General features: G+C 43.3%; 1 protein-coding gene across 3 annotated transcripts in view; it reads right to left on the reverse strand.

The window, feature by feature from the left end:
• Positions 1 to 23,093, reverse strand: part of ATP11A (ATPase phospholipid transporting 11A) — a 140,047-nt gene that overhangs the window by 14,341 nt on the left and 102,613 nt on the right. For all 3 annotated transcript variants that reach the window (XM_084879815.1, XM_084879813.1, XM_084879814.1), the window contains exons 16-26: positions 22,279 to 22,352; positions 18,309 to 18,412; positions 15,290 to 15,471; positions 13,729 to 13,980; positions 11,826 to 12,000; positions 9,876 to 9,978; positions 9,481 to 9,626; positions 8,879 to 8,938; positions 7,941 to 8,068; positions 6,914 to 7,049; positions 805 to 870 (exon numbers count right to left, since the gene is read on the reverse strand). In XM_084879815.1, the coding sequence (XP_084735941.1) occupies positions 805 to 870; positions 6,914 to 7,049; positions 7,941 to 8,068; positions 8,879 to 8,938; positions 9,481 to 9,626; positions 9,876 to 9,978; positions 11,826 to 12,000; positions 13,729 to 13,980; positions 15,290 to 15,471; positions 18,309 to 18,412; positions 22,279 to 22,352 (1,426 nt within the window). The remainder of the gene's footprint in view (positions 1 to 804; positions 871 to 6,913; positions 7,050 to 7,940; positions 8,069 to 8,878; positions 8,939 to 9,480; positions 9,627 to 9,875; positions 9,979 to 11,825; positions 12,001 to 13,728; positions 13,981 to 15,289; positions 15,472 to 18,308; positions 18,413 to 22,278; positions 22,353 to 23,093) is intronic.

The following is a 23,093-nucleotide window of genomic DNA, read 5'->3' on the forward strand; positions in this document are numbered from 1 at the left end:
TGGATAGAGCATCAGCCTGTGGATTAAAGGGTCCCAGGTTCCATTTCAGTCAAGGGAACATGCCTGGGTTGCAGGCTTGATCCCCAGTGGGGGGCATGCGGGGAGGCAGCCCATCGATGATTATCTCTCATCATTGATATTTCTATCTCTCTCTCTCCCTTTCTCTTCCTCTATGAAATAAAAAATACTTAATATACTAAAAAAAAAAAAAAAAAAAATAGCTGGATTTTCCATAATACATTGATTTCAGTTAGAGTGCATTTTTTATTTTTTTATTTTATTATGCTGGGGGGCAGGTGGGCTTGCCAATGAAAATAATTCTAATCTGAATCCTTTTACAAAGAAAAGGCTCATTGGTGGGAAAGGTGAAAGGGATTGAGAAGTACAAATTGCCAGTTATAAAAATAGTCTCGGGCTGTAAAGGACAGCATAGGGACTACAGGTAATAATATTGTAATAACTCTGTATGCTATGGGATGGGTACTAGACTTATAGAGGTGATCACTTCATAAGGTACATAAATGTCTAATCACTATGCTTACTCCTGAAACTAATATGATATTGTATGTCCACTGTAATTAATACATAAGTTAATAAAAAAAAATCTGCCTTCTATATCACTCTGGAGATCTGCGTACTAGGTCGCAGGGTGAGCTGAGTCTGCGCCTCACTCGTTTGAATGGTGGTAAGAAGCCCCCTGACTGGGCTGCGTGCTCGTGTGGACTATAACTTGGAATGGATTTGTAGTTAAAAGGTGGGGTTAACTGTGGTCAGAAGAACCAGCACCAAGGCGGGAGGATTTACCTTTAGTGTGACGGTAAACACCATCACAGTGAACACCAGCGTCCCAAAGGTCCAGTTTCCGAATATCTGTGGGGACAGAGTCCAAGCAGTCTCTTGTTAATATGCATTTTCCCCCTTTCACACTCAAAATGGGAGTGTTTAGAGGATACATCTCATTATTGCCCTGTACTAACACTTCACACCGCCAAGACACAGGGACTAGGTCTTGTTACTACAAAGTGAAAGGAGATGGCAGTGAACACCCGACCCTGGGCCCTCAGCCCCCGGCTCCTCAGTGCCGAGAGGGATGTGACCGAGAGGTGGAAACAGCCCTTCCTACACGGACAGTCCTGTCACTCTGATACTGGCTCCTTCTATGCTGTCAACACGCATCAGTCCTAACATCACAATCTGGGAGCAAGAAAAACACCGAAGAGCTGGTATTACAGACGCACGATGCTAACTCTGGTTTTTCTGTTAGCGACATTTACCCCGTTACACAGTTCTACGCCTTCTGTACATTCAAGAATAAACTCACTAGAGTTTCTGTCTATTCTCTTTTGGACTCTAGTCCGACACCTGCCTGCTTTGCAAGAAAAGCAAGTGCTGGAACATGTTGCTAATAAGCAGCGAGAGAAAACAATCTCGTCACGTATGTGTGACACATGGATGGGATTTCCTCGGGAAAATCGTAGGAAAAGGAGAAACGAGGCAGACAAGACAGAGCTGTGGGAAGGCCCCCTGCAGCCAGTCCGATGGCCAGAACCACAGACATGTCAACAGCCCCTCAGAAGAGGCCACCGAGAGGCGAGAGCAGGGAGCAGGGCTCCAGGCACCCCAGGTCCCGGGCAGGGCGCCAGGGATGGTGTGGGATGGAAGCACTGATGGGCACATCATGAAAACAACACATTCCCACCTACAGGCAAAGATACAAGCAAAATAAAACGCCTACTGCTTGAGACTTCTTTCCCTTATGGGGGACAATTCTATGAGTAAGTTTCCGCTTTGTCCTCCTTTAACAGAATGTAAAGCTTTATTTCACAACAAACAAAAAACTGGAATACAAACTGTCAACCTACACGTGACTTGATTCAGGTGAATGTGTAGGTTACTCATCTTGTGAGACATCTAGTGAGGTAAGAACTACTGGTAGAATTCCAGAAGAAAAACTAAGTAACGTGTTAGGACTTGTTGAAGTTAGGACTTCAGTACTCAGAGCTACACTCACCAGTGGCTCTCAGCGGGGAGGGGAGCGGGAATTCTGTCTCCAGGGGACACTTGTAGTGTTGGAAGATATTTTTGGTTGTCACCAAGGAGGGATTGGGGGGCGGGGGGAGTGGTGCTACAGGCATCTAGCCAGGGGTCTGCTAATTGTACCGGACAACCCACAACCAAGAGCTCTTGGGCCCCAAGTGGCAATAATGGTCAGGCTGGGAAACACTCAAAAATAAATGTTCTCCCTTCAATGCTTAACTTCCGAGACAGGAAAATTTTATAACTCCGAGTCTGGCTGCAGTCTGGCAGAGGACTACAAAAATGCTTGGCCAGCTGGGTGTTGGAGAGCAAATTGGCTCTGTTTTGTTTTCACTGGAGGCTGATGCTGTTAGCCAAAGTGAGGGGTGAACCTGCCGTATGGAGAGGGGCACCGTGGGCGGGACCTGGCAGTAAGGCCACCACCCTGCCCTGCACTCCACTTCCTCACACCCTGCCCATTTGTTTGCCACCCCTGCTGGGTAGAAACTCATTTTAAAAAGTGTTCAATACTAGCCAATTGTGGAAATGGAGTCTGCACAGAGAATGACAGGATATCTCCAACAGCATCACAAATCAGGGACAAGCTTTTAGCCACTCAAGTGATTTCTTTATTTCTCTCAGAGGTAAGGAGGTACTTCTCTAGGGCACTGCCAGGCTTTCTTGTATTTGTGGATTATGGTAGACCTGGGATCACAAATTAGGCACCCCGATGCCTACTCCAGTAAAACACATGGGCCTCAGTGGTCATGTCTGCAAGTGAACAGCAACAAAGCACAACTACCTTGAACCCAGAACTGAAACTTTGGTTAGAACCCTGGGCAATGCTGGGAACTGCTCCACCCTCACCTATGCTTCCTTTCTATTTCTGGCCCTTTGACCAGTGGTCAGCAGGCCCACGAGCCGTGGTATGCCATTCTGTTGACTAATGAGTTTGCCGACCACTGGGATAGACAATCATGGTAATATCTCTATAAATTCCTCTGAATTTTCTTATTTAAGGGAGCCCTTCGGCTAATTGCTAACAGTCAATGTATTATTAAAATTGTTTGCCATTATGTCTATGGATTTTGTGGTGGGAGGTGGCATGGTTCACTGGGATACCAATCCCATTTCTCAAAGAACTGTCAGAGGGACCATCTTTTTTCCAAGCTTCATTAGCTCCCATGGCCCCCATGAGTCTGATTTCCTAGCTGTTATCTCCATTGAGAATGTCACTAACTTCATAGCCTCACTCAGACGATAATGAGAATTTTGTAGAATGTCCCTGAAGCCTGCCCGCCACCAGATCTACATTTAATCCCTTCTCACACGTCTTCCTCTCTCTTCTGAAGATGGGTATTTTGCAGGAAATGTTCCTGCTTTTTAAAGCCCTAGGATCCAGACCAATTTAATTTTTATGCGTAAAAATATCCCACAACAAACCTGACTTGCATTTTTTTTTTTTCCCCCAAGATCACAGCCACAAGAAACACCTACTACATTTCCTTCCTGCACAGATTCCGGATTGCTACCAAGTCTGCTGGCATCATTTGTCCTTGTTCCAATGGCTGGCGACGCTTCAAATTGCAGCTACCTGGATGCTTACTGACTCATATTATACCACGCTCTAAACTTTCAAGTGTTCGCCTAGGAATTCCCTGCCATTCAACAATAATAATCATTGCCTTAGCATTCGCATTTGAGAAGTAATTATGGCTCATATCGTCTATGCTGAAAATGCCCCTAAGTGAATTTCCCTTTTTAAAAAGTTCTCCATGATTCAGTGTTCTCTCAATACTACATGTGTGCTATACACATTCCTATAAAATGATTTAGGTCTTTAAAAAAGTGGTCCTCTTCTACTTATAATAAAACAGGGCATCTAGTAATACCACCAAGAAGATGCATCCTCGTTTGTCAGGACACACTGTCAGAAAAGCAATGAGCATTATCACCTCCATGCTGCCCTGCCACCTTAGAACCAAGGGCATTGCCATCAGTCACCTGAGACTACCCGTGCTTACTGGCATTTTGCAGGTTTACTTGAATTACTACAGAACTAGCCCATGTCTCTACTTTTAGTTCTGCAAGTGATCTAACACTCTTCTCCCCCAAACAAACAAGAATTTAAGCATCAGCAATGCAGAATGAGAAAGGCTCTGGCAGTGTGTGTGTGTGGGGGGGGGGGAGTAGGGGGAGGGAGGATGTAGTAGGGAAAGAAGGTGTCTAGAGCTACAACAGCAGACGTGCAGCCTTGGCCTCGCACTTGACCTGGAGTGTCCTTGGGCTATGACAATCTCTTGGAGCTCCTATCTTCCTAGTGACACACGGGGTAAGTGTCCACACTAAGTCCTTTACATCCTTGTCACTCATAATTAGGGATGCTATGAGTATTATTCGTCTTGCTGTTAAACTCTAGGTCCTTAGATTATTCAACTTCTATAGAGCATTAGTGAATTGGAGCTAATTTCGCCTCTAAAATGCATAACAATAGACAAACACCTCACATTAAATACCTTATTTGGCACCAACTGCCCCATGTACTGCTTCCTAATATCACCATGCAGCTCAGAAGCTTTACATATGACAGGATGTGCGTTATGTGTGTTCAGTCTTTGTCGTGACAGGCCACTGAGCAGAGGACTCTCACAGCTCTTGGCTAATGAGTGGCAAGTCACCCACTAGGCATTTCTTAGTGGGAGTAGTACAGGTCAACTTGTGTTTTCTTTACCCTGATGTCCCTTTCTGTTATTGTTTCAAATTCAAACTAATAGTTCTGTCCAATAATGGCTTAGCAAAGACATGCAAGTGGTAATCATGGGAGATATAAAAGTGTTGCAGAAAAGCATCACTCTAGAAGGTGAGACAGTATTTAGGATCTGTAGGGGCTCAGGGCATCCTTAAGGAAATAGGAAATAGGAGATAAGTCAAGAATTGGTAGAAATCCTTGGATCACATGCAAGGCCTCAAAACACCACTGCATCCACTGACCCACAGCGGTATGAAGAGTGGTTGGTGGAATTTTGGTTGGAGACCTATCAGGGCTACTGGAACTTGAGCAGGAGGAGAAGATGCTGCTTAGACGTCACCTTGGCAAGGCCTCTCTATGGTCTGTACTCCAAAGCTCCAGCGCTCCCTACGGGTTCTTCAGGCACACCTATAATTTTACTGTGTGTAACACTGAGATTAAACAATTAAGCAGCAGCGTGGACTACAACAAATACTATAATTTTGTACCAAATATCCTGGGTTTGAATTCTAATTACCTGACTTTGTACAAATTCTTTAATCTGTCTCAAGTGTAGTTACCTCAACTATGAATGTGTCCATGGGCGATGGCAGTTGAGAGAGGATAAGATTTGTGAAAGTGAACTGCAAATAAAGTGCCTGATGAATGGCACTGACTTCTGTATCGGCTGGCTACCACGGTCCTGGAATTTCAGTCCTCAGGACACAGAAGCTTAGTCCCTTTTAAGATACATGCGAGATGCTTACTTAAAGCATAACCCATAAGGACAATCTTATAAAAGAAACATAAAGAACAATAAGAAAGCTTTACTTAATGACATTTATGACCTGCTAGCATCCAGAAATTATCCAATTAAAATAAACTACGACAAAGAACAAATTCCAGAAAGATACAAAGTTTGTAGAAGAATGAAAGAATTTTAAAAATTCTCAAGATCAATGTAGTAAAAACTGGTTTGTGTTATAATGAAAGATAACTGCGCCTTTTAGTAATGAGAAATGAGAAACAAACAAATGGGTAAACAAATTCCATGAGACCTGTAGCAAGACCTTTGGGTTTCAAGCCAACTGTTCTAAGAGATGAGCCACACAGAGGACAACATAGGGAGAGGTGCTCTGTCAGGCAGGAAATGAAGCAAACGTCTATTCACAAGCTACCCTTATTTGCATCAACAACAGTGTTTATTTTTACGGCAAGGTAAATACGTAATATTCGGGTAGGGCACAATTCCTGACATGTGCTCCATGTCTTTCGCAATTGTCCCAGGTAGCATGGGTTTGCCACATTCAAAGCAGTGTCCCCAACAGGCCCCGCATGCCTGCATATGTTGCCTCTTAGTTAAGGTAAAGGGAAGCTCCAACAAGTCAATCTGAAAACCGTCACTGACTCAGTGGCAATCCTGACACAGAAATCCAGAGATAAACACCAAGTACAAGTGATCAGATGTACACAGACTTCTCTAATACAACTTTCGTCTACAGGAAGGAGAGGGGAACAGCAGCTAGTAGTGTTTCTACTGACAAAGCACACGGAAGAAGTCACAATTTGAAAATATTTTCGAGAAATATTTTATCTAGAATGCACTCCAAAAACATATAGAGGACACACCCACAATTGTCTTACCATGTGTGTGTTGGTAGTCATTATCTGAGAGTGGGAAGGAAAGCAAGTCGCAAAAAGAAAAAAAATCAAGATACAAATAAAACAAACCCTAGAAATTATGCAACAACCAGAGAGCTGATGTCTATTAGAAACTATTAATCTACTCATGGCAAAGGAAACAGACACTTAAGTGCACGTGAAAAAATGGGAAAATATGTTAAGTACAAAATAAAAAGTAATTCCCATATTAAATAAGCCATGCTTGGTGGATCTAACTGAACCACTAGATAAATAACTGATGGTGAAATATAAGTTACAGAAACAAAAGTCTGAAAACCCTCAGGAAGGGGATTTCCCAGTCAGCTGAGCTATGCAGAGCAGTGCATTTTCTGATGTACTATGTCCTGTAAGCGATTTGATAGCTAGATACCCAAATATCAGGAGACCCCACAGGCTGTGCTGAATGACTGCACTGACCACAGATTGAACACCAATCAAGGGTTATTCCCAGGCAGCCAAGCCAACAAGGCCCAGTTCAGTACTAACCTGTCCATTGCTGGACACAGTTGCATTTTCAAACATGAAGTAAGCACCAAAGAAAAATACCAGAGCGTCAAATACTCCTAAGAATGTCCAGTAAATGAACGCTCGCCAGCGGAGTAGAGCGTTCTTGGAGATATCTCTGTGGAAGGAAAACAGTGAGAACATAGTGGCTGCATTCCATTAAAATGGGCCTCAGTATGGGAGTGGGGTGAGGGTGGGGGAGCAATGGTAAGATATGTACACATATAATACCTTAATAATAAAAAATAAATAAAACGTGTCCACTAGGGGCCTCTAAGTCACTGGAGAAGGAAAACATCTGACAAAAATCACAACCAGGGCACTGGCGTGGGCACTATCCACCCATCCTACTTGGGTGTCCCAGTTTTACAGACTCTCTCTGTATTCTTTCTTACAACTACATGTGAATCTAAAATTTTCTGAAATACAGTAAGTTTAATTTAAAAAGCCATAAAAAAAAAAACAGTAACACACTGACATATGCCAGACATCCTGAAGTGCTGTCCTGAAATAGCAAACATAACTTCCTTGTTATTAAAACATACTTTTTAAAAGCAGAAAAGAACACACCAAAATCAGATCTGCTAACTTTCCCCATCCTCACTCAACAAAGCAGAGCATATGTGGTTTTTAAATAATAATAATTCAGGTCATAGATGCAATGGGGTTTTAAGGGGATAGACATCCTTATCCCCAGTCCTTTCATATTTATAAAAAAAATTAAAAGTAAAAATAAAAATAATAATTAAAAAAAGGTATGGTAAAGAAAACCCAATAAGGCAAAATACAAACTGGCTTAATACATACATTTCAAATGCAACATAAATCTTCTATCTATTAGTAAATTTGAGGTTTAATCAGTCAAATTACATTGATTCTTGCTTCAGGACTCTGGTAAAAGCAAGTGCATCAGCTGATACTGCGTATTTCTGGTTTTAAAGTAATTCAACCAGGCATTTATTTGGATTATTCTCCAAGCTCTAAAGCAAGTGTGCCTGAGGCCCCGTACCTGTAGAGGGTAGGGTCCCTCTTGAGTGTCTCCATGCTGATGTGCTGCTCCATCAGGCTATACAAGAGAATCGGAAGGGAAGTGAAACTGATGTTGTACAGTGTCAGGTAGGCGGTGTCGTACAGCGTCTGCAGGAAGGAGAACAGCCACTGAAAACAGCACCAGTACACCTTGTTCAACTTCTTCGATTGTTTGGTTAAACATATATTTTCAATTTGCAAAGAGTTAACACGAGCATTCTGAAAGACAGACAGAGCCTTCTTTCTACAGATTTAGAAGGGCCAGGACAATTTTCAAAGCTTCATGATGTCAATTAGTCAAGATTAAAATCATGGCTGAGAGAAGGCCCGACGATGACCCACCCCATTTTGGCCACTGCAAACTTGCAACAAAAAAAAAGTTGCATAAAAGCTTGCTATTTGGATCACCATCTTCAAGCTTCAATTTCCCCCAGTGCCAGACCCTTCGGATGAAAGCAGGTGGCCACAGCCCATCTGAGCAGGACGGCAGAACAAATGAGCGAGGGAAAGGCGGTGCCCTGACGGTCTCTTCTCCCGTCAGATGGCACGCACACCTCTGCCTGGCACTTGAAAGTGTTAGAAGCCAATGAATTGTGAGACACCAAGAAGGAATCTCAGATTTAGATTCAATCTGTTCAGAAAGCCCAACACAACAAGCTCTCCCGGGCTTGGGGTAGGCAAGTTCTGGGCACATCCCTCACTGGGCCCACGGGAGAGCCTGCAGTCAGCAGACGTGGGACCCTCCACGCCACTCCTCCTCTCCACCCGCTGATGGGCTGCTGAGGGCACTTAGGCCTCCCTCCCTCCCCATCCTGGCCTGCATGCCTCTGCTGTCTCCTCTCCCCTCACTGCAGCCACCCCCAGGTGGGAGGGAGATAAGGCTCAGGGCAGTTTCTGACTTAAGACATTAGGACTCACCTGCTGTGAAAACCCACAGAAGAACTGGTATAAAAACTGAGGGAAAATGAAGCAGACATTCTGAAAGACAAGTCACATGCCTGTTAGTCAAAGGGAACACTGGAAGAAGCATCTAACCTCCTCAGAGGTTGTCCATGTGACACCACTTTATCTGGGGAGTGACCCAAACTGTCCTACGCTCTCATATGAGCCGGCAATGGCTTTACATTTTTTTTTCTCTTTTTCAATAGCACCTACAGTGCATAGGTGACCATGTTCTGGAAACTCTGAGAACAGATAATGTAAAAGCAAATTTGTTGAAGAGATAGAAGGGAGCAATGTACGTGTCAGTGTAAACAGGAAAGAATTAAATTGCATAATGAATGAGGAATTAGTTCAAGGAATTATAAAAGAATACCCCTTTCTCATTCATGGTATCTTCTTATTGATTCCACATGAAATTGTGTGAGTGGGAGAGAAGTGCTAGAATCAGCCCCTTCCCTGCTGACAATTACTTCCGTTTTTACACAAATCACCCCTTAAGGCACCTGTCTAATGTGTCATTCCATCGCATGTAGTATATTTCACCGAGACAGTGAGAGGAGCAAGGAAGTACTTCCTACCTTATAAAAGAAGTATTGCACAAGCTCAGATATCCTAATGTAATAAAAATGCCCATGAACGAGCAGCATCTTCTTTAAATGCTTAAATTTAGGTATTGCATAGTCACTGTTCCTTGCAGCCTGACGACCTTCCTTTCCAATGACGCCTATAAGAAGGGAATAAATACACGCTTTCTCAACAACATGCAAGTAAAAATGGGAATAAGAAAATAAGGTTAGATACAACCGTGGCTGTGAGATTTCTCAGCCATGAACGTACTAAATCTCAGACGCTGCCCTAAATGTGTCATCTGAAGCCTATGATCTTGCCTTTGGCTGTATCCCCTTCTTGTTTAGCTGAAGTGATAAATCTCAGTCACCAAAATATGCAGGAAATCAAAAAACAAGAGGCTTACCTATGCCCACATGGGCCTCCAGGATCATGCTGACATCATTTGCGCCATCACCGATGGCTAATGTAATAGGGTGCTCTTTTGAAAATTTGATTAATTTAACAATCTGGAAAAGAAATACAGAACTGATCTTCTCTGTTTTACTCTTGATAAGATTATCATTAACTAAGTATAAATAAGAAAGATATGTTAGGTAAGAAAAACGAAAAAATTATTTACTTAAGCAGGGGTGGGGGACTTCTTTTCTGCAAGGGCCATTTGGATATTATTTATAACATCATTTGTGGATCATACAAAATTATCAACTTAATAATTAGCCTGCTATATTTGGTCAAGCATCTAATTAACTCACCCCAATGGCTTGGCGGGGCCAGACCAAATGATTTGTGGGCCTTATACTACCAATAGGCCAGATGTTCCCTGCCCCTGGTTTAAAGTAAGTGTACTACATTCGATCTACTTTATCCATATATGATATATCAATACTTCATATTGAAAGAAAAAAATAAAGAAAAAGTAGATAAGGTTTGATTACAAATGAGATATGTAGGAAGTGGCTCGCTAACAAAATGAAGATTGACATAAAATAGATTAAGTAGTTTTCAGTTACAGCTACACTCACATATTTAAACAAAAGGGAAAGTATATGTAAATATAAAAAGAAAAATCTCAATGTTGTATTTTATTAGAAAATATTACTATTTTCTATCAAGCATCTACTTTTTAAAATAAGCAATTCTTATGCTATTTTAATTTTCAAACTTGTCATTGTGTAAAAACAAACCAATGCAATTAATAATTTCCAAATGTTTTAGGCAATTTCTTTATAATATATCAATTTTCCATTCATGTGTCTAAATGATGGTTTGAGATACAGAAGTAAGAAGATTAGGGGGAAAATGTGTAGATTGCCTTCTTGTTTCAAGATGATAGACTGAAACAAAAATTAATTTGTAAAAGTTTGTTAGACTCAGTTCAGAACTGCGTTTATGTATAGTACATATAAGGCTGACATAAGAGAGGGGTAGGGAATAAAACCGTTTTTTATCTTAGATAGAATGCATATGAGTTTTTGAGACTCAGCTTGTCCTCACAAAGAATTACCCAGGGAGGTCCAGTCCTATATTCTTAGTAACACCGCCCCTTAACAGATTGGTGAAGTGCACGTGCAGGGATGCTAAACATGACCTCTTTGCACGTGGTTTTCAGGGCTTTACCTTAACCCACTGGGTTAGTCTGAGCGGTAACAGTTTTCTTTCTGTTCACAAGAAATTGGTCTAATGTATCTAAAATGTGGTTTAACAAAATTGGAACTGTTGTAGTTCTATATCAGAAAGAGATCTATGTTCATAGATGTATGCCTTAATGCTTTAAAGAGTATATAAAAAAATAAAAAACCATGAGGTGTGTGTTTCCACAAGAATATGTTGCAGTGGGTAGCACGTGAGTTTGGAATCCGACAAACGAGAAACTAAATTCTGGCTGTAATTTTCCAAATGCCTCCTTTTCAAGAAAACCCTGGTTTTCTGCACCTCAGGTACTTCCTTTGTAAAAGTAGGTTAACACCAGCCATTTATCAGGGTTACTCTGAAGGTGGAACGGGTTCGTGGGACTGGCTCAATAATGCTAAGGCCACACCGTCTGCCTTCAGTGTGCATTCCTATCAATGATCACACCTTTGTGGCACGGTTTTATTTTATGAGACAAGTCAGACAGAGTTATGTCCCCTAGAAAAGGGTCATCCATCTGATTCAGTGACCTCGTACTAATCACAATAAGCAAAACAAGACCGGTGTTTTAAATTTCTATCACATTTACTTCTATGTAAAAACAGTGGTACTTTGCTAGATTTCAAAAAAATAAATCATCAGTGGTTATGACAACTAATGAATGGCTTTCAGTATTTAAATACCCATCAACCACTAGTTAGTGATAAGGGACAGGGGCACGGACCTGGGCCTTCTGCAGAGGGGCCATCCGGCAGCACAGCACGGCGCTGCAGTTGCGGCAGATTTCAAGGAACCGTTCTCGGTAGTTGCTGGAGCTGCCATCCTCTCGGGGTTTCATTATTAAAGACAGTGCAGCGCCATCAATAATTAAACCGTAGTCTTGCATATCTGTGGAAAGTCTGTTAATGACACAAATCAGAGAGATTACTCAATAACTAAGTTTATAGATTTTAGAAGACTATGTAACTTTCTTGAATATCTAGAGATGCTACAAATCCACGATCAAGGGGTTAGGAGACTAGTACAGTCACTTGATGTTGTCAATAGATTCTGTGACTTTAAGAAAAACAATGTATAAGGAAACCGATATTACCGTAGGCCAATGTACACAAGAGTTAAGTTCCCATGGTGTCTCATCAGTGTTATAGCAAAACAGCATTGAACGAAATGATGTTTTTCAAGGACCTGCTATACAGTAACTCCCCCACCTTATCCTCGGAGAACACTTTCCAAGAGCCCCCAGGGGTTGCAGGTAGGACTGACCTATATACACTATGTTTTTCCAGATGCATACATATTTCTGATGAAGTTTAATTTATAAATGAGATGCAGTAAGAGACCAACCATAATTAATAATAAAATAGAATTATAATAATAGACTGTAATAAAAGTTATCTGAACAGGGCCATTCTCTCTTGTGGATATAATGGACAGAGGGATGATTCACATTCCAGCTAGGGCGGAGCAGGACAGCTTAAGATTTCACCATGCTACTCAGAACAGTGCACAGTGAAAACCTGAGAATTATTTCTGGTGTTTTCCATTAATACTTACTGACCGTGACCACAGGTAACTGAAACTGGGGAAATAGCTTTATACTACTCATGAACAATTTAACATTTGCATTTGATTAGAGAGCTGCTTTTGCTTTACCTACATTAATGACAACCTAAAATGATTCAAATAAAGTCTATTCTTAGATCATGCAAGTAACACCAGCAAGGACAACATTTATAAAATGTATCAGAATAAATTCTGAGTATTCTTGGAAAAAACAACTCTGGAGCATATATAGTTTTATTTTAACAGACAGGCAACCATGTATTATTAACCCTTTGCACTCCGAACCATTCTGGACATTGGCTACCAGCTACTCGATGCTACTTTGCAGAGGAAACGTGCGTTGAAATAACTCAATTCCCCGTAATCACTAATAAACTGCAATGTCCCCTGAGAGAGGACATCTGAGTGATATGCTAGAATTCCGATGTCCCCTGAGAGGGGACAGCAGAGTGCAAAAGGTTAATATTTCCTTCCCTGGTCTGGCAAATGCTCTGAGGAATCCAAAGTACTGCCTGTTCTCCCCACCCCCTTCCCCAAGTGTCTTAGAAATGAGAACGCAGCGGTGTGGCTCAGTAGTTGAGGGACAACCCATAAACTAAGAGGTCATGGTTAGATTCCCAGTCAGGGCACATGCCTGAGTTTCAGGTTCCATCCCAAATAGAGGGCATGCAGGAGGCAACTGATCAATGATGTTTCTCATCATTGATGTTTCTCTTGCTCTCTCCCTCTCCCTTCTTCTCTCTGAAATCAATAAAAACATATTTGTTTTAAAAAGACACATGAAAATGATCATATTCATAATATTTTATAAATCAATCAAGTCTTTTTGTATCCTTTAACCAGCAGTGTTAAAGTACACACACACACACACACACACACACACACACACACACACCCTCTCTTATGCACACCCTCTGTGTACAAAGACACGTTACAGTTGCTAAAAAGAAATAGCTCTGCTTTTGTTTCAGGCGGCCCCTCTGATGCTGTTACTGATGGGAGGGCAGAACCACGTTCCCAGCAAGGGTGCTGAGGCTCTCCCCTTGCAAACGGAGGTCACCTACCCTGAGAGGTTGTCCCTGGTTAAGCTGCCATTCTGGCGCAGGACCGTTTTACTCAGCTCAAACAGGACATCATGTAAACTCTGCTCCTCGATTTTCTTGGTGGTGAGTTCAAGCAGCTGTGTGTTCCTCCTGAAGAGTTTGCAGGCGTAGCAGGTGGCTGCTGCCGTCTCCATCTTGTCCCCGGTGAGCACCCAGACTTTGATGCCGGCCTTCTGCAGAGCTTCTATGGTGTCAGCAGCTTTCTCCTGGAGCCTAGAACCCAAAAAACGAAACAACAAACACCAGGGCTGACAAAGGCAAATCAAAACAAACCATTTCAGAAACTTGTGACCTATTAAAATATTTTAATAGGCCTTCAGAATTAAAAAGCTCCATAGTGCCCTGGCTGGTTTGGCTCAGTGGATAGAGCATCGGCCTTTGAACTGAAGGCCTTTATGGGAAATAAAAACTCAGTAAACTTATGAAACTTCTACACCTTCTTTTACATTGGAGTATTTTTTCTTTTCCATTTTTCATTCTGTTCTCAGAGGGCCCTTGGCCATTTCTTAGTGCATTAATAAGCCTTAAATAACTTTTAGCTCTTGTTTCAGACTTGTCACAGATTAGAGGCTCTTTCTTTAGAAGCATTTGAAAACCTGTCATGCCGAAACTGGTTTGGCTCAGTGGATAGAGCGTCGGCCTGCGGACTGAAAGGTCCCAGGTTCGATTCTGGTCAAGGGCATGTACCTTGGTTGCTGGCACATCCCCAACAGGGGGTGTGCAAGAGGCAGCTAATCAGTGATTCTCTCTCATTGAAGTTCCCAACTCTCTCTTCCTCTCTGTAAAAAAATCAATAAAATATATATTTTTTTAAAAAGAGCCGAGACCGGTTTGGCTCAGCGGTAGAGCGTCGGTCTGCGGACTGAAAGGTCCCAGGTTCAATTCCGGTCAGGGGCATGTACGTTGGTTGTGGGCACATCCCTGGTAGGAGGTGTGCAAGAGGCAGCTGGTCGATGTTTCTCTCTCTCATCAATGTTTCTAGTGCTCTATTCCTCTCTTCTTCCTTCCTCTCTGTAAAAAATCAATAAAATATATATTAAAAAAAGAAAAAAAAAAAGAAAAAACCTGTCATCAGTAATTTTACCAGTTCTTATATTATTTGCAATATTCCACTTGATTACATTAAGCTTGTAATCAAGTGTATTTGATTACATCTGTATTTGGAAAGAACTACAAATTTAGACACATTATTGATTCAATTCTAAAGAATAATTTTTAAAAAATAACCCTGTAAGATATCTTGACTATGCAGAACATAATTCAAAAAATGCTGACTATTTCTGGTTTCTTCTGGGAAAGTGTGAATTCAGGAATCTTATTCATGGAAAGTAAAACATCACCTAGTCATGAGTTGCCTGTGATAGCATCTCCCCCAATCCTCGCCCCTCCACCCCCACATGCAGTCAGACAGCCTGTCTCTTCTGACCTGTGAACATGTGCCTTCCGTGCGGCTGACACTTTCCTCTGAAGCACCCGTGTGGCATCATGCTTTATTTCTGGAGATGGCACAGTGTTTACTTACCGATCCTCAACGGCGGTAGCACCAAGCAGAATAAGATCTTTCTCTATGTGTTCATAGGCTTCTGCTAATTTCTTATCTCGATCTTGAAGGGCCATCTTGCAAGTATCTAGCAATTTACGAATGCCTTCATATTCTTCTGCGCTGAGCCTTTTGTATGCGACGCACAGAGTCCGAAGCCCCTCCTGTGGGAGACAATGCATTTCATGTGAATTCCAGGGTCACTGTGCCAAAACATTATGTTTCAATAGCTTTCTCAATATTTCCTTTCTTTAATTTGAATTACTAACCAAAGAATTCTGAAATAACCAACCCTTAAATGGGTTGACCATTTACAACTGCGTTATTCACATCTATATCAAATATAATCATTACAAATTACAGAAAAAATTCAAACTAGTAAGCATGGGAATAAATAATAAAACCAGGGCCATCCAAAGATAAGACTTTGTTCTTTTATTTTGGAAAACTAGAGGCCTGGTGCATGAAATTCATGCTAGGGGTTGGGGGAGATCCCCCAGCCTGGCCTGCATCCTCTTCAATTTGGGATTCCTCTCACAATCTGGAACCACTGGCTCCTAACTGCTCACCTGCCTGCCTGCCTGAAGCCCCTAACTACTCCCCTGCTGGCCCTAACTGCTCTCCCCTGCCAGCCTGATCCCTCAACTGCTTATCTGTGCTTCCCTCCTGGCTGATCCCCCTGCCTATCTGTTCTCCCTTCCTGGACTGATCCCCCTAACTGCCTATCTGTTCTTCCTTCATCTCTGCGCCTTTGTCCTTCGGACCCCAGCACAGGCTTGCTGAGAGCTCTCCACCATGGCCTCGCCCCAGTCTTGATTAGTCATTACATGACAGCATCCTGGCCAATTTGCATATTCCTCTATTATTCGTATAGATGAAGAGATAAACTTTTTTTAGGGTATTAACTTGCAATTCTATGGTGAATATCAAGTGATATTTCTAAAGTAAACATTTTTTACATGGGAGTTTGTAATTCCATTTGATCTTATGTACCGCTTGCCGAAGGAAGCGGCTAGGCTATGTATCAAACCCATTGGGTCCAGAGGAGAGTGAAATAAGAATTTAGGAATAACAAACTCTCTGCTGTGATCATAATTCTGGGCGTCACCACACACAGAGAATGAACACACCACCCAGCCAGCGGGGCACATGTAAGTTGGGCTCTCAGAGCTGAGAGGCCACACACAGAACACTGGATTCCATCAATGTGCTAGTGTGGGGCTTTCACAGCAGGAAAGTGCCTGTCTCTTCCTCTCTGCCTGGCAGGATGGCTACAGGGAGTTGGTCTTCTGCCCCTCCCAGAAAACGTTAGCGGATTCCCAGGAGCTGAGAGAAGGCTCATGGTATAATTTGAAAGAAGTGAGTGTGTGCCCCTGTGCACTGCGGGTACACAGAATGCCTGATGAAAAGTTTAATGTCAGAAAGCCAAGTTATTAGAGTTGAGACAAAAGTTTAAAACCAGTTATAAGGGAAAGGGACCACCTGGTTAAGAAATGGGCCCCAGAGGGGAAAGTCCTGTACCCTTCTCTGCAGGAGGCCCTAAGGCAGGAGACACAATGCCATAATGGTACGCTGTGGGAACCCTGAGATTTAAAGTCTGGGTTTTCCTGATGCCCAGGCAGCACTGTTTGGATAGAAGACACTGAATTCCATTTTGGTCCCATGAATTTCCTTTCATTCAGAAATGACTTGCATCTGAAGGAGTGGGAGGGGGTGCACGAGAGAACCCGGGGGGCAGAGAACATCCTCTCCCCTGTCCTGGACACAGACCTCAGGGTTTAGCAACAAGCACCCCGTCCAGAGCCTATCCTACTGGCTTGTGTGGCTATCAGTGTGGCCAGCGTCACATAGCCATCTGGCCACTGTGGGAAAAGGCCTCGCTGTCATTTCAGATATGGTTTTGAAGTGGCTTGTAGATGAGGTGCCCCCTCAGGGGTAGCCTCGCATACCCTGTATTCAAGCTCATCGTCTGTAAGTGGACTACATCCTGCTCATGTACACGTAAGTGCTTTAAAGAAGTTCTTCATCTTCTATTCCAACAGGCTCCTCACCCCAGTGGGTAGGAGAAATTTGTGCCATTGTTATTTTCACGGTCCCGAACACAAAAGGTCCCATCATCTTAAACCTGCAGCTTATTTACTGATTTCTGCTGGTTCCGTGGCAGCTGCTTTGTTGGACCAGTAGGTGTTACTAGGCGCTTTAATTCGAAGTGGAAGCCAAAGCGTTTGCACTTGGCAGCCACATTTAACAGAGTTTACCACTGCAGCAGCAGCTGCAGGCATGCATGGTCTCAGCGGAAGAAGGATGCTTCTCGGACAATATACACATTTAATGCCATAATATTTATAGTCAAGCAGGGGGAGCGTGTCTATGAAGAGCCACACATCGTTGGCTCACAGTCTGATGTGGAGGGGAGGAGGGTGGCCCTCTGTCAGAGATGCACAGCTTTCCCCACACCCACAGCAGTCCTTGGAGAGAGGGACCTGGAGCCTGGGGTGTGGGTGGGGGGTAAGGGGTCAGGGGGAGCTCGAAAGCTCAGAGTTGCCGACAAACAGAACAATATTGCTAAATTTATAGGACAGACTATACTTCAGAATGAGAGATGGGAAGAAGACCAAACAGGTGAAGACACATGAAAGCCTAAGAGCCTTTGGAAAAGGAATCATTAGAAATTGTTCAGCATAAAGATCTACTTTCTCCAATATAATCACCGCAAATGTGCTTAGAATGTGGACCCCACAATCATCTACCAATCAACCCAGCCCCCACCTCAAAATAAAAGGAAATATGCAACAGGTTCCTGAGTCCACCTGCAGGGGGTGGTACCCAGGTCGAACACCACCGGTGTGGAAATCAACGGGGGATTTTCCAGGTTGTGCACACGTGGTCTATTCTGACTTTAAGTGCGTTCCTTAAAGCCACGTGGCATCCTCAGTTAGGAGTCTTTCCTTCCTGACCCGAGAGAACTGTGGGACCCGTGCCCCGGAGCCTCCCATCTCACCACAGCATTGCGCTCCACTCTGGCTCGGATCTGATCCACTTTGCCTTCAATGACTCGGGGAAATATTGAAGAATCTGCTCCTTTGCAGAAGAGAAAAATTTCTTCTAGAAAATGAGAATAAAAAGATGTTTGATTTAATCACAATTAGGGAAAGACTAAGTTAGTGTTTATATTATGCTACTAAGAAATAAAAACAGGGATACCAGTGCTGAGACTGTGGTAAAGGAGATTTCAATCGTTCAGTTACCATGAAAAGTCAGGAAAAAAATTAAATCTATGGGTCACCCCAGAGCCTCATCTTATCCTTACAATCCCAGAAACCTCCTAGGAAAGCCACAAACAAGGAAAACAAGTGGCTCCGGGGTGTCCTGCCTTCTGTCACTCTGCCTTCTCTCGGGTTAGGATGTGAGTGAGCAATGAAATGACCCTGGGACCAGGAGGGGTAAGGAAATGAAGGGTGTGGCTGACCCAGAAGTGGGGATAACAATTTGTGAAATGCTAGGAGGTAAACATCAAATCCCAGTGGAACGCAATGCACTTTGACGTAGAACATGGCATCTGAGTCATCATCAACCAGAGTTACAAGAAATATGTGTTTTATCATTGTGGCCCCACCTTTCAAATAATGTCCCAATTATGGCACACATATTTGTACTGTAGATGCATGCTTCTTGTCCCTCAAGATAAAACGATTTTCTCTTCCAGAGATGTAGAGACCCCACCTGTGCACAAATTTGTGCATTGGGCCTCCAGTTAAAAATACAGCACAATTTATGCTCATACAAGTCGTGAAATTAAGCCAAGGGTAATGTCACGCTTTGGCCAGAAAGGATGGTGTCTGGTGATGTCTGTGTTGCCAGCACATGACCTGAACTGTGGCTGAGCAGAGGCTGGGACAGACCTGGGAGCATGGCCAGCCACATGGAGCAGGAATCCACCAGAGCAGGAAGTCCCATCCCTAGAAGATGCCAACGTGACCGCCCAGGTCTGTGACCTGGGATTCTTAGTCACATACCAACCACCTGAAGTCAGAATCCAATCCCGTCTGCCAGACAATTTCTAGCCAATGTTCCTATGTCATCAGATACAGTTTGGAACAAGAACTGTAGTCCAGATGACATGATGATACATCCTTAAACAACAATACATTTCTTTTTCTAGGAAAATCATGGTTGACTCATAATAATGGCTTGTAAAAGGCTTAAATTCTTTACTGTCTCAATGTGTCGATTCCTCTATACCCACTTTGGACATGGGACAAGTTTGGTCTTAAGATCTGGGTGAGGAGAGACTTGGATACAAAAATATCCACAATATAAAGCAAAATATAATCTTCAAAGGCAAGAGCAGACACTATTTGGCACCAGCTTTAGATCTTCTTTTCTAAGTTTGTAAGCAAGCAGGCAGCTACTAACTCAGAGCGCTGCACACACAGGTGATAAGATAAAGCAGCACACAAGTGAGGTGACCCCAACCTGCAGCAGCTCACACAGGTGACCTGATGCTACGCTACAGAAGAGCATGCTGTGGGACGGAGCTCAGCTCTGATGGCTGTAGCTCACTTCTCAGTGGAGAGCTCTCAGCAAGAAATTCAAGTTGTTAACTGGCTGTCTGGCCTATAGTCTCCAGTCTCCCCTAATGGAGTCAAGGGTCCATTAAGTTGTAAAACCAGTGCAATCAGTGTCATCTCTGGGGATGTTACTACTTAGAGAACAACTTGTTGAATTAAATATTCAAACTTCTCTTACAATGAATTGATGCAGGGAAGTCTAGCCTCCAAGCCCACAGTTCCTCAAAGATGCCTTCGGAAATATGTAGATATCTCCTGGAAGAGATATTCTAATGATGTGGATGCCTTGGGCATACATTCTTAATGTCACCTCCTCCTTTTCAAGTGATGCCCTTTTTGATGGTAAAAGGAAGTTGTTAAGGAAGATTCTGGGGCACATCCCGTGGGTACCAGCACTGTGACCAAGCAGTTCAGGAGAATGCACAAGTGGGGCAGGAGACGATTTGTGGATAACGGATGCATTGCTTCCTGATACTGTGATCATTACTGCAGGCTCAGGGCTGCTGCATGATCAGCTCCTAGACTTCACATTTGTAAGGGGGAAAATATCAAGACAGAAAGATTTCCACAATGCAATGCCTTTCTTTTGGAAAAATTGAACGGCTTAAACTCACAGGAGAGTCCTTCATTTGTGCACAGTGAAATAACCTTCTGCAGTTGGGCAAGTGTTAGCACATCCACCAGAACTGTTTTAAACACCATGGAATGTATGCTTCCCATGCCCTGCTGAACTTAATGGTAAAATCTCTAACTCCATGTGTATGAGCAGTGTTCCTATTATAAACTATTTTATGTCCCATGATATTTAGGGCAAGTCTCACTGGTGGAGCCCACTCTTATCCATATAGGATAAGCTGGTTCAGAGGAGAGGGAAGCATGTGGATAAAAGACCCAGCTTTAGTCCGGCTGGCATAGCTCAGTGTTTGAGCATCAACCGATGAACCAGGAGGTCATGGTTAGATTCCTAGTCAGGGCACATGCCCAGGTTGCAGGCTCAATTCCTAGCAGGAAGTGTGTAGGAGGCAGCTGATCAATGATTCTCATCATTGATGTTTCTATTTCTCTCTCCCTCTTCCTCTCTGAAATCAATAAAATTATATTAGAGGAGGGGGGTGGGGGAGAAGAGAGAGATACAACTCTACAACAGCAAGCCCAGCTCCCAGGGCAGCCGGGGCACTGCCACCAGGCTCAGCATTCAGCACATAGAACTCTACTCTTTGAAAAATAACACACAGGGCAAAGATATGCCTTTAGTAACCTCCATGGTCTTAGAGGAGAAAACAAAGTATTGCTGGTTCTATCAGAAAAAAAGTCAGAATGGCTGTTTAATGAAAGGTACTTTGTGTATTTACTCCCCATTGAAATGAAATTCTCTCCACATGAGTGTTAGATAAGGACCGACATAAAATTCCCCAGCATGCCCTCAGATCACTATTTTAAGCTGAGTCTGTTTAGTTCCAGGGTAGTGACTGCGTTTGGTTGCTCACCAGGCAACTTTGCAAAGAGATAAACATAGCCTGGTATTGCCTAGTTTTAAGAAACCAAATAGAACAAGATCCCACATCTCTTGATAAAATGAATTTTGAAGGTACATTCGTAAATTGAACTTAGTATTTATTGAGCAGTCACTGGTAGTGTTGTGGTGGATATACTGCTGAGAAAAGCATAGGCTATGCATTTAGGATGCTTGTAGTCCAGCCAGGTCAGAAGGCACACAGCTCATCTGACTGAGGCAACCAGCACAGGCTTCCTACCAGGTGGCTGTTGAGCTGTCCTTGGAACAGAACCAATGAGCCAGAGGGCTTCTAAGGGTAGAAGTCCCAACAGGTGGAGAACTTCAGGTAGAAAAGCCCACACTAGGTAGAGAGCCACCCGGTGAAAAGGTCCATTCTGAGCACTTTCTGAGGCTGCTGGGAATGAAAGCTAGGAAGGCAGCGCAGGGCTTCCAGGAAAAAAACCCTGGGAAGGTATGGCGGCCTGACACCGAACAGGAGCCACCAGGCCCCGCCAGGACAGTGAGCGCTCCAGGGCCCTAAGAAGACCGACACGGTGGCAGGATGATAGAAAGGCAGAGACTGCAATGATGGAGATCTTGGAAAGCAGGTGATGTGTGAGAGGACTGAGAAGAGGGGGAGAAAAAGACACTTTGGAGAGAGGCTCTGCAGGCCCTGTAATCAGCCTAAAGTGCCTGGGAGAGACACAGGAACACAAGCAGCTGAGGCACGAGTCACCTGCAGTGGGTGTGAGGGGCTGTGCGACCTACAGTTGTTTCATCTATGTGTTTGTTTTTTTTTAAAAAAGAGAATAGTTAAATCTTTAAAGCTCCTGAAGAATGTGAGCATCAGAAAAACCCCCAGCACAATGTATAATTTAAGACATCAAAGAAAAAGAAATTCCTACCTGTATCAGATTTTACAATTACACTCATTCTCCTTCTTACTGAGTCAAAACTCAAAACTTCCAGCAATTCAAACCTGAAAAATAGATGAAAAATTGTCTTTAGTGCCCACCTGGCTCTGTAGGTCCTAAAATCTGGGTATTTAGCAGCCTTTCCACAGAGGAATGTCTGGGGCAGGCCTCTCCCCACCACGCCCAGGCCTTTGAAAACATCACCTCCATCCATGCCCCACCCCACCTCTGCCTGGAGGGCACAGCTGACAGCAGCTGGGGTAGGGGGAGGGAATGGGGGAGAATTTGGAGGTAGGGCAGTTTCCTCCAGACACACTGGAATGTCTGGATTCATGTGACTGGTGATCTGGCTCTGCTACTGTCACCCGTGCCCTTTGGGGACAGAGGGCAGCTAGGGCCAGGCTCTTATCTCCTCACCACTATGATCCTGGCCTTGTGCATCCTCCCACCCCCAGCATGCATTACAGATGCTCATGGAGTTTGTGCATCAAAAGAACTATCTATCTTTTGCACTGATTCACCTTCCTAAATTCTGTTGAGCGCAGATCCACAGGTTGTATAAGAGCTTTTTTAAAAAAAAAAATTAATTTATTGATTAAGGTATCACATATTTGTCCTCAACCCCCCCATTCTAATCCCCCTTCCACTCATGCCCCCACCCCCCTATTGTACTTGACCACTGGTTAGGCTCATATGTGTGCACTTAAGTCCTTTGGTTGATCTCTCCCTTTTATCTCCACCCTCCCTTTGAGGTCCAGCAGTCTGACCCTCGAGAATAAACCAGTGTCCTTTCAATTGATAAAAGT

Source organism: Pipistrellus hanaki (genome assembly GCF_964339955.1).
Source record: "Pipistrellus hanaki genome assembly, chromosome: 3".
NCBI classification, from domain to species: Eukaryota; Metazoa; Chordata; class Mammalia; order Chiroptera; family Vespertilionidae; genus Pipistrellus; species Pipistrellus hanaki.